The 12,277-nt window shown below is 40.4% G+C and overlaps 1 protein-coding gene across 1 annotated transcript in view; it reads right to left on the reverse strand.

Moving 5' to 3' along the window:
• dock2-like (dedicator of cytokinesis protein 2) overlaps positions 1 to 12,277 on the reverse strand; it is a 94,874-nt gene that overhangs the window by 60,954 nt on the left and 21,643 nt on the right. Inside the window, exons 22-24 of the mRNA XM_070836321.1 lie at positions 9,873 to 9,981; positions 9,431 to 9,501; positions 6,528 to 6,634 (exon numbers count right to left, since the gene is read on the reverse strand). Of these exons, the coding sequence (XP_070692422.1) occupies positions 6,528 to 6,634; positions 9,431 to 9,501; positions 9,873 to 9,981 (287 nt within the window). The remainder of the gene's footprint in view (positions 1 to 6,527; positions 6,635 to 9,430; positions 9,502 to 9,872; positions 9,982 to 12,277) is intronic.

Genomic DNA, 12,277 nt, shown 5'->3' on the forward strand with positions numbered 1-12,277 from the left:
ATAGCTATTTCTGGTCAGCCTGTACAACGAAATCAAAAATCACCTATGGCACATTGCTCCTCTGCTGTCAAACATATTAACAAACACACACACGCCACCTCTTGTACCCAATTCATATTCTTGTACCCAATTTATATTCATAATTCTCTGGCAGGTGTGGCAGGCAGTTTTTGCTGGTTGTTTGTGAGAGTGATCTCGATGCAGTTACTGTAAAGCGTGACACAAACCTTAATGTGATGTAACAGAAGCTAATGTAATGTAACACAGCATAAAACAATATCTTAGAGCAAGACACAGTAGGAGGTAAGAGAACAGAAGAGGACAGAGAGAGAGAGGGTGAGAGAAGAAAGATGAGAAGAGCAGAGAAGAGAAGAGTGCAGTAAACGCCTCGTTCATAAGGAGCAAAGTGAGAGAGAAGCACTTCTGAAACAGCCTGAGGGGACACAGCAGCCATATGACGATTATGTTTTTTATGATGTCTGTCTCTTAATATGTCTATATAACTAAACATTCAGCATATGGGCGCATGGGGGCTTACTGGACCACCAAGCAACCTGTTTCATACACATAGACGCTCACATCCCCTGAGCAGCAGTAAAGCTGACAGCTTTGAAATTACAGCTCAAGCAGCTGCTTTGAAAAAGGCTAGGAGAAATACATAACAATAAATACAGGTCCCTTCTGATGCATGCAAACACTTGCTTACCCTCAGGGTAACCCTCACACACATACCATCCTTCTTCTACTAACACCAGCTGGAGATTTAGTTAAGGTAAGCTATTAGCACAGCCTAATCTTACTTTTGACCACAGTCAGGGAGTAAAGAAGATCACTCTAGATTTATAGCCAGATCCTGCATGTTAACATGGTAGTATCTTTGTCATCTAAAGCTCTCTTAGAGGTTAGATGTAGAAAACTACATTCAGTATTATCATAACTGTTGCCTAAAGTGGCCTGTCACTAATGCTGATTGGTAGAGAATGTGGAGACAACCGAGGTCACTCAGCGTTGATTAAATCCTGACGATAATAACTGAACAACACATCACTCATCCATATTCATCAAGCACTGACATGCATCCGTTAAGTAATCACAGCAGGGGAAATATAGACATGGGTGTGAACAATGTCAACAACACTGTATAATGCGCTGCCATAAAATGCAAACAATTTAAGTAATGAGATTGCTGCTGTTCATATGGACTATGAATATGATAAATTAAAATTAATTAATTTTTTTATTAATTAAAATAAAATACGTTGACACTAGACACACATGCAGCTTTCTGTATTAGTTGATTTTCTGTATTATGGGTTATTTTTATGTTATGTTATAGAGAGACTTCGCTATAACAATTCACCCTTCAAGAGCATTATATCAAAACGCATTGGGATTCCTTTAATCTGTTTAATATGTGCTACAAGACGGGTGACATGACTGCAGTCTCTCCTCCAGCTGTAGAGATGGAGGAGGGGAAATGGCGGCCTGGCTGAGAAAATACAGAGGGTTAGTGGTTTGTATCAGGGACTTTGACCAGCTTTTGGAAATGAGTGGGCAAACAAAATGACAGACTCATCCCTCTGTCCCTCTGCACTTTGCTCTCCCTGATCTCTCGTCCTTTTTTTCCCCTTTATCAGTGCTGATGCTCTCAATCTGTCGCAGTGATTGCCTGACAGCATTATAATTTGCCTAAATTGAGCCATAATGCGCCTCGTAAATTTAATTTTGTCTCAAAACCAGATTAACCCGTATGACAGGATGCACATGTGTATCTGTGCGTGTGTGTCAGTGTGTGTATGTGTGCATTGTGTGTGTATACAGTATGTGCTTGCCAAGACCCTTAATCCCAGGAGCGTATGCTGAATAAATCAGAGGAGTATTTTTGAGCAGGAGAAAAAAAACATCCAATCCCTTCAAACACTGCCCATGGATGCAACCAGTCATGAGAAAGCCAAGCACATGGACAGGCAAAATCTGGAAGTTGGACACAAACACAAAACCATGCTCACACGTGCGCACATGCACACGTGCACTCACACACACACAGCAAACCAGGTTGGGGAAAAAGGAATACATGTGACCATGTGAGAGAACCTCATTACACAAATAGCAACTGCTTTCCTATTGCAAAAAAAAGATTCTTACATAAATGATTATCATTCTTTGTCCAAAATGTACCCAGCAGATTCATTTAAACAAAATTTCATCCAGGCTTTAGTCCCTACACACCCAAAAGTTCTTGTGTTTTCTACTGAAAGAAGAAGATGCTGACCAACATAGTTTACAATAAACAATGTCCTCTTGCAATGAGGACAGCTCCCAAAAATCTTTCAGTAGAAGTATGTGAGAGAAAAACTGGGCCAAAAGCAAATGTGCTGTTCATTATGTACATCCAAGTAAGTAAAAAATAAATCAAGCAAACAAAGAATATTTAAAAAATATATTTGCAAATGGTACATTTATAATCCAATTACCAACTAGATTACCTACTAGATTTTGAATGATTAACTTTAATGATCATTTTATATCATAAATAAATCTACAGTAAAAAACAAAAATAACTATACCTAAGATAATTCATTTTCACTCTGTCAAACATAAGCAAGCAAGTGATCTCCCGTCTCACCCTGACACACATACACTCACACACACCAGCCCCTTCCATCATCTAACCTCTCCTACACTGTCAGTGGCCTGACATTTTTCCCTGGAGAGTGAGCTTGGCAGACCTGCTCAGACAGACAGCCACACAGACAGGTAGGGTTATTAAATATGTATTGCAGTGCAGTGATAGGACACCAGGCCATTAACTATTATAAATATATAATTTAGCTCTGCTGCATATTTCAGCCTCCTGGGCGAATAGCAGCCTAGCATACAAGCCCTCTGATTAGCATCCCAATGCCAAAATGCATCTCAATTAGACTGAGTGTCAGCCCTCATTTGGTGAGGCAGGGATCGAGATGGAATGGACCAATGTATAAATGAACGAATAAATAAATAAGCATTGTGCCGGAGGATGAGGGGAGAAAAAAGAGCAGAGGAGGGGCTTGGCACCGCTGACCAGCAACATGCAGGTTTGCTGATAGACTGCGTGTGAGCAGACCTTAAACTTTAAATCACTTTTGGACTGTTACATAGCAAAACAAGGCCAGTACCTCTCTCTTTCTCACACAAACTTTTGCTCTCCCAAAGCTATTTTGTTTTCTCTTAACACCATCATCTACGTATTCTCTCTTTATCAATCTCAAATCCCTTGTTCCCTCTTTATCAACCAGCCTGTGTCTCTTCGCCACTCCTTTGTTATCCATCTTTCCCATCCCTTTACGTATCCCTCTGCTCCACCTTCACAAATAATCATGTGATCTTGTGATTTTTCCTCTTTCCGGTCTCAATTCCTTTTTCTCCCAGAGATTCTTCCCTTCCCCTCCTTCTCTCTCCCTTCTTTGCAAATTAACTTATCTACTTCACTATTATCCATCCCTTTCTCCTCTATTTATTCTTGGCTCCTTGGTCTCTCTGGCACCCCTGCCTGCCTCCATCTCCAGCACACTACGACTGGAGGTAAAAGTAATTTCCAAATCTTTGCCTCAAAAATAGTTGCAGGACAGTCATCTGTTTTTTCCACATTGACTGAAAACTCAGAGGTCTTTCTTTGCCAAAATTGATATGTAGCATTTTGGCATGATGCCCTACATTCCTTTGATTATTTTTTTCTTTATCTTGCTCTCTCCTTCTCTACCTGTCATCCCCATCGCTCCCATTCCTGCTACTTTCATCACTTTCTCCCCTCTCTCCCTACTTTCCTGGTGACAGAGTGTGACTCTGAGTGTGTTGACATCTAGCCAGAGGGCTAGACGACAGGCCCTAGGGGATCAATCATCGGGGCCAGGATCAATACCAAAGCACCGTATCCCGGACGAGCTACTGGCTTGGCTGGCAGCAACTGACTGATGAGCGCACCCACTGCCATACCGGGCAAAAACAACATTAAAGGCAGTGCACACACCCATTTAGCATGCACCACTGCACAAACACTGAAATGCACAAATACACTCACACCCAGATATAGTGTCATCAGTCACTCTGAAAGAAATACATACAAATGTGTTTGCAGGTTGCGTACGAGAATGCATTCATGCAAACATGGAGCAATGTCCATGATGTGACTGAATCTGTCTAGTGCAGCCCAGCACGTATTCTATCATGGTCCCGCTCACACTGATTTCTGTCTCAAACCAAATTTTTCTCTCCCACAATCACTTACAGGCTACTTCCAATTCTTCAATTTCAACTTCAGAGGCCCGATTTGGACCCCCTTATCGAGTTTGTATAATACAGCAGCACAACAGTAGCCCACTCTATCCATCAGAATGTGTTCCTCTACAGGGGAAAACACCACTTATCAGCCCACTACAAGCAAATTAGACAGATGTAATTGGGCTGAACAGAGGTAGGGGGTGGAAATTGGTGCAGTGTGTGATCATTGATGTGTGGTGCACTTTAAAGGTATAATACAAACATAATTATATGTCCCTGACAATTATGGCAGATCTAGTGAAAATTACTTTTCACCACATTCACCATATTTTATGTGGGTAAGAAATCAGTTTCGATAATAAATGTACTTAATTGGAGCAAAAAATACCTCAGTGTATGCTGTATTGACTGAGAAAGCAGAGTTCTCTTGCTGCAAAATCTGTTGCTCCTCCAGGCCACCAGTACCATCATGTGAAGCCGTTGGTGGCCTGAAAGAACCACAGGCTATGTTAGCTTGGGCTTCTCTGCATCTGGGTAGGTGTGCTCTCGATGCCGCTCAAAAACAAACCTTCCGTGTTGTTTTTCCTTATACTGCAAACTGACAGCAAAAAAGGCATCCCAAAATATAAGTGCAGAGGATGTTATGGACAAGGATACATTCTACAGTGTTTTGGCTGAATAGGATATTCAGTCTTATTTAGCCAGAGCATGCAGCCGAAGAAATGCAGTCAAGACATGCATTGGCTGCAGATGCATTAGACAATAGTCGGCATGGACCATCCAGAACCCGAGCTGCCAAGAACACACAGCAAATGGTGGTTCCGTTGCAGCAGAATGACTTATTCATGACTTATTGTTATTGTTGGCATGGGAGAGCAATTAAAGCAATTAATTTTAGCCTAAGTAGAGACAGCTTCAGAAGCTTGCACACAAGGCATCCTAGTACATGTAGGCACTTGTGGCATGGCTTCAAAAGCAGCAGAACTCAGCTTTCTCAGTCAATATGGCACACACTGGGCCATTTATAGCTTTAATTAACTATGTTTAACATCACCACTCATTGGTCATCCACATAAAATGTGGACAAATTTCCCCTCAACAGTAGAGTTGATATGGTGTGAAAAGTGACATTAATGACAGTAAAATTGCAGTGTTTTGAGAGCCGTTCCAGTCATATCCTTTCGTCTCCTTTGGCAGACAGCAGGTATCACCTGTCATATTAATAAGGATAACACTTATCTTTCTCTGTATTCGCCACCAATACCTACTGAGGCATGAACAGTGTACTCATTTTCTGCTTGCAATAAGGTTCATGGACATTTTCAGTCTGGGTGGAGAGGGAATATCAATGCCGCAAGGACAAAAGAAAACCATCAAATACTGCAGATGACTAACAAATATGTGTTTAGGTCAATGTTAATTTAGCCTCAAGACTGTTTAATCTCAGCAAGCATGACTTGAAGTGACCTTTACCATCAGTGGAGGAGTACATTAATCGGTGCCACTTGAGCTGATTGTAATAAGATGGTATCTGACTGGCGTCCATTCAACTGATTGTTATGTCAGTACAGGTGAACATAAAATTGTTTATTACAGCATCAGCATCAAATATCCATATTGTTTTCTCTATCTAAACAGGAAAAGCAACTCGAATATCCACGTCTTCTTTATGTACATGCTATTTGGAAAAAACAGATCATTTTAAGGTAGGTTTATTCTTCATGTTTATGTAATAACAAAAAAATAAAACAAATGAGGTAAATATTCAAAATTCAAAAGATTGTGATTGAATGGTGTAATTTGTCGAGTCCACTCGTGTATGTTGCAATAAAATATAACTACATAAACACCAGTATTCCCTTTCACCATTTGGCTGATGCTTTTATCCACAATGCTTTACTGGATTGCCCTACAAGGGATGGAACATTACCCTTCCAGTATAAACACCACACTTTTATCCAATGTACTTTATCAAGATAAAACCTTTCAAGCAAAGACCACCCTAACTGGTCATCAAGTACAGTGGGAACAGCTGTCTGCCCAGTCCTGTTGCTGAGCTAGAATTACTCACTGTATAATAGACCTTTTAATGTGACTTCAACCTTTAACTGAGAAACAACTAATGCTCTGTTGGATTTCATGCAGAATGGCTTGGCAGTTGTTTGCTACTGTGCACATCTGTGATTGGTTTTTTACACAACCGTTAAGTCCGTCATTGGTTAGTGGCTCAGTGCTCTGGCCTATTATTATTGGAAAAAATGACATACCTTGTCTCTGGAAGAGTTTGCTGCTGACAATTTCAGTCATGGAGGCCACCTTCTGTTTCTGGAGTTTCTCAGGTGGGATGCAGGAATAGAAGTCATGCAGCAACTGACTGGGGAGAGAAAGCAACAGTCGGTGGAGTAAATAATCACCAAGATCATTATGCAGGAAGAGTGTTTTTCTTGAAAATAAGAAATAGAAATATTCAAGAATCATTGTCTACAGGCAGGTCCAAATTGCCTGTTTGACCTATCTGCCAATAGCTGGTAAACCTAAAAAAATTACCAGCCAAAATATTTTTCAACTGGCCATAAATCTGCATAAGATACAATGTCATTAAAACAATGCTAACAGCTATTTCGAGTTTTCGAGTTTCCATTGTCTTTAATAGATTCAATTTTCATTCAACGATGCCTCCACCACAAACAAGTTGGTCCTATTTGTTGAATACCTGCGGCAAATGCTGCAGCTCATTGTATTGGCATTGCTGTCATCACTCCTCATCACCTAATCTGTAAAGTACCACTTCTCTGTAAATTTTCCATCCTTATGTTCGATCTATATCCGCTCTCCAGTGTTGGAATTGCTTGTGTACATTTACTCAAGTACTGTTCTGTAAATTTGAGGTGCGTGTTCTTTACTAGTCTTTTCTTCTCATGTCATTTTCTACTTCTACTCCATTACAATTTACTTTAATGTAAATATTGTGCATTTCAGAGTGATAAATGATAATATATAATGGTATAACAATTACGGGGTCATATTTCTGCTTTGACTACTTTTAATACTTTAACAGTCCTGGAATTAAGTCATTTTTAGGCCAAGGCCACTAAGGTCTTTATTGGGGCATTGCGGCCAAAATGTACACCAGCTAGGCCAAAAACAATGGTAAATAAAGTATCTAAACACAATGAACAATGAAATCAATCAGTTCAGTATATCGAAATTATAGCAGTCTGCCCAGATGAAATTGTGACCTGATGTGCTGACATGCTGCGGTCAGCATATTGTCTCATTTTTGGTTGCCAGTGTTTCTGTTACTGGTAACATTTTTCCTGCTCTCAACCCAGTTACTTTTGCTAAATTCATTATCACAGCATCTAATTATCTGTTATGCATTTACACTTACAGTAGTTATGCTCAAGCACTCATAGTGCTCTCCTCTTTCCCTCTCCTACTCTCTTTTCGGTAGAATTCCTGCCCTGTAAGTATAATCAGGAAAATGCACTTAAAGCAGCGCAGGAATACAACTAAACGAACCACAGAAAGCTGGTGATGGTGTTATCAGGGCAGCATAGAGCAGAGCAATGAATGCTGGATGAAAACAAATGAGCCAAAGCCTAAACACACTTTAATGAAGACACAGGTGAGCCATCCTCCACCCCAAATTCAATTTTAGAATAATTAAACAGGCTGGTTGCAAGCCCTGATGCCACTTAGAAAGATTGAATGCTCAGAGCATGGCAAACCCTCTGTCTCCATTTTTTTGTCTGTCTCTCACTTTGTCTCCGTCTCCTTAAATTATGCCACACAGGTTGCAGAGGCACTTTCGGTAATAGCATAAAAGAATGAAATGCACCACTTCATCTCCCAAACCCAAATACAACAAAAAGATTTGTATGACTTTTGATGTGCATAAACTGGCACGAAGACTCGCTGGGGCACAGAGGCTCAGTGCAGACTTATCAGGCCCACTAATCAGCTGAGCTGAATTTAATTAAAACCCAAAATGTCAGCCTGTTTCTACTTGGGCATGCAAAGGACACAGAGACCAAACAGAACACACGAATAGCTGATAATGATGTGCTTGTACCACTTCCTGGATCACACTACAGGTGAGTTTACAAGGTGTAAGAATGTGGCTATTCGGAAAATGAGACAAAGCTTTGATGTCCAACCCATGCACAGTGATTGTAATTCAAACAGCTTGCTTTTGGAAACTCTGCCTGAGGCAATTCTGATCAGGAATGCAATGGGGACCTTACTTTTAAGTTTAGATGGCTCGGGTATGTTTGTGTGTGCATGTGAAAAAAAGTGCAGAAGACAGACACGAAGGGTGAGTGTGTGGAGGGGAGAGAAAGTATGACAGAAAGTGAGAATATGTGCGCTGATTTTTAACTCTCTGCCCTTCATCACTTTTTTACCTTTATGTGTGTGTATTTGCTTGTGTGTGTCAGTGTGGCTGGTGTTAAAGGTAGCACCTCTGTGATGCTGTGTTGACATCAAGCCACTCGAGGGACTGAAGTGGAAGATGAGGATAATCCACAAACAAATATGTGGACACACAAAAGCACACACAGATGACAGAAAGGTGAAAAGACAAGTGTGTTTGAAATTGAACATGGCGGGTCAAGAATGCATCACTTAACATTTTCTTTCCATAAAGTAATAAGATTATGCCAAGACAATAGATCCATGGTTGTTGTAGAATTGCTAGATGATAAATTAAGTGCCTGAATTTTGTTGTTTGAAAAAAAGGGTAATTCTCTGGGCTAAACAGTATTTTGTAAAGTTTATTCTGGGTCAAAGACAGGTTAAACAAGTCATTCCAAGTAATTTTGCTCTCCAAGAGGCTGAGAATAAACGTAAGAGAAGAGGTTCAAATGGGTTTTGTTTGATGGTTTCACTGAAATTGTCAATTCACTCAGGGGCACATGGAGGAGGTGCGGAGAGTGTGTGTCCTTATACGTCAGTTTGATGAGATTTTTATCACCTGATAAAGAAAGTAAGGCTCAAGCAGGACTGAATGTGTGGGGGACAGAAGGATGGGGGTCAATGAACAAAGCCAAGAGGAAAACTTGAGTTGAGCGGAAAGCTCCCATATATCCTCTCTGTCACTGTCTCTGGATGAGACCAAAAGATAAGGTGCTTGTGTGTGTGTGTGTCATATACTGAAAGGTAAGCTTACCTGAGGAGCTTGGCGTCAAATACTTTCTCAACATCATGCAGGACTGTTGGCAGGTACTTCAGAGCAGCAACCTGATGGCACACACAAGTAAACACAGTCCTGTAGAAGATGTTTGTTAATAGAAGGTAACTTTGCCTTCTCTCATCACATGTGTGAGAAAACATCAGTTCTATTTTTCACAGGGCCACTTGTCTGTCTGCCAAACTTTTTGTGACTCGATGTGTTTGCAGGGCAGGAAGACATTAATGAGCAGAACAGTGATGTAGTCAGAATTAGATTGAGAGATCACTTCAGAGTTGGAGGATGAGGAGGAGCAGGAAGACAAAGCAGGAAAGTGCAGAAAAACAGAAGAAGAAACAAGAGATACAGAAAAGGAGTGAGGGGAAGAGATGGATGTAAAGAGGTGGTGAAGTATGAGTACAGGGTGAGTGTACGTGATTACCCTGAGCAGCAGAGTGGTGGTGTAGTCTGTTCTCATCAGGCTGTTGATGGACTCAAAAAGCCTTCTCAGTGACTCCTCAAACTCTGCCTGCTCCTTCCCCTCGTACAGCCTGGGAGGGCAGGAGGAAATTCATGGAAATGCAATGAGAAAAACAGAAAAGGGGAGAAAGAGAGAAAGCATGAGACGAATGTCAGAAACATGACGTGACATGATTAACAAGGGAGATGGTGGGGAGGATGATGGAAGCAAAACAGATTGAGGAGGGACCTAAAGGTGAAAGAAAACAATATAGGGGTTGAATAATCAGTGAGAGTAGGGCATGGAGAGAGAAAATAGGACACAAAATGTCAAAATAACTATACATGACAAGAAGCTCAAGTTAGATGTAACTACTGTCCGAAAGAGCTTTGTCTACATTTCTTCTTGTGCAGCAGAAATATGAAAAGACTACTGAGTGTAGGGCAAAAAACCTAGATGGTAAGTTTATTAACTTAAATATAATAAAATTAAAATTGTATCTTTGGTGTACACTTATAGATGAACTATGCAGTTTGAGTTTAGTTCACAATATATGTTGATTCTCATATCTAGTCAAATTAAGTGCATAATCCATGGGATCATCATGCACAATGAGCTGATGCTTGATTTTACATAGGAGCTTAAGTTGTTTTTCTTTTACTAAAGCATGTACTTATGGAAGCCGCGTCTGTAATAATCAGGTCAGGCTATGTGTTGTAGTCTTTAAGCCAAGCCCTCACATCCATACCTTTTGAGTGCAACATGGATGTGTTTTGTATTTAACACATCCCTGTTGCACTCAACCTATTTTGTTTTACATTGAAGGTCAGAGAGGGTTTTGTAGGCTATAATACGTGATAATGCAATATGATGATTTTGTACATAATAAGTCACATTTTACCTTGGAAATCTACATTTATTGCAACTCCATAACAAGCCTGTGTCCATAACTTGACATGTTTATCCCCTTGACAGCTTTTATTTTGCAGTTACAGTCAATCATTTCTAAGAACCACAGGTGACTCCAGATGTACATTATTCTGCAGTGTTTTGTTTTTTTTATATATAACAGTTTAATTGCTTCCAAGCTGGATATCATGTTTTTGATGTATTGTTTCTCTGTGCTAACTCAGAGAAATCTATAAACAAGTGAAACTACACCTGAATTCTTGTGTTTTTATGGAAATGGGCCATTCACTGAATTGGTTACAGTTTCTCACCTTCTTTTAAAGACATAGTTGAAAAAATATTCAACGTGATAGTGCTGTACTGCACTTTAACCCTTAAGTCAATATTTCATTTTACATAGGAAGCTGTAAGACCATTACACCAAATTATTATACTGCCTATGACTGCATACACTTGTAATTTAATGCCCTGTAGTTAATTATAGTTATGCAGCAAAACAATGTAGTGTCATGCTGACAAAAAAAACATCAATAACACTAACTGCTGTGATTATAACAATCCTCCCCTGACTTAACAAAAAAAGAATTATCTTTGCTGCTGCTATTTAAAATCACGCGCAAGGACCTACAGATTACTCTTCCATCCCTTCAGTCCTACTTCCTCCACCCCTTGCAAACTTTGCTCTCATCCATCTCACTGCCCCTCTCCTTCCCGCATCTTCTCACTACCTCTGTGTGATTCAGTGGAGCTGTACAGTTGTTGCATGTGGGGGGAAGGATTAGGCGGTAACACACAGAGGTATTATCACGGGGCTCTTTGCAGAGTAGAGTTACAGACGCATTGCCCTGCTTAATCCACCAGGCCTGACTGTGCATGAATGTATGTGTGTGTGTGTGTGTTCATGTGTGTAGAGAGAAAGAGAGAGATGATATCTAGATGTGTTAGGGTAAGTGTTGGTGTGACAACATCGGGTTATGCACTCACACCACACACACTTCACTAAAATAATTGTGTCCCATTAGTACAGTATAGCATATCACAGCCTGTTGAGTACCACTTTAATCCAACTCCACACTGTATGTGGAATTTAAAACTGCTACAACTGTCTGCACTCAGACACACACACTTACATAAAAACACAGGCACTAAATACCCTCACAGGAGTACAACACCACCAATATGTCACAGGAGCTCAACAAATTAATGCTGGAGATAGATGGAGAGGGAGAGGGATGGGGCGAAGGCATTTGACAGGGGGAAAGGAAAGGAGTGAGGGACAAAGGAGTAGTTGTGGATGAGATAAACAATAAACCTGTCCCCCATGAGTAATGAAATCCCTGCCTAAGCAAATCAGTTGCAAATATCACTTTGTTGTGGTCCATAATTGCAGTTTCCCCTGGTCCAATCAGTAAAAATGTTAAATGCTGTAATTAAGTAGTGAGATACAAGATTTTTGCAAGACACGTGGATGAGCAAAT

Source organism: Pempheris klunzingeri, chromosome 9 (genome assembly GCF_042242105.1).
Source record: "Pempheris klunzingeri isolate RE-2024b chromosome 9, fPemKlu1.hap1, whole genome shotgun sequence".
NCBI lineage: Eukaryota > Metazoa > Chordata > Actinopteri > Acropomatiformes > Pempheridae > Pempheris > Pempheris klunzingeri.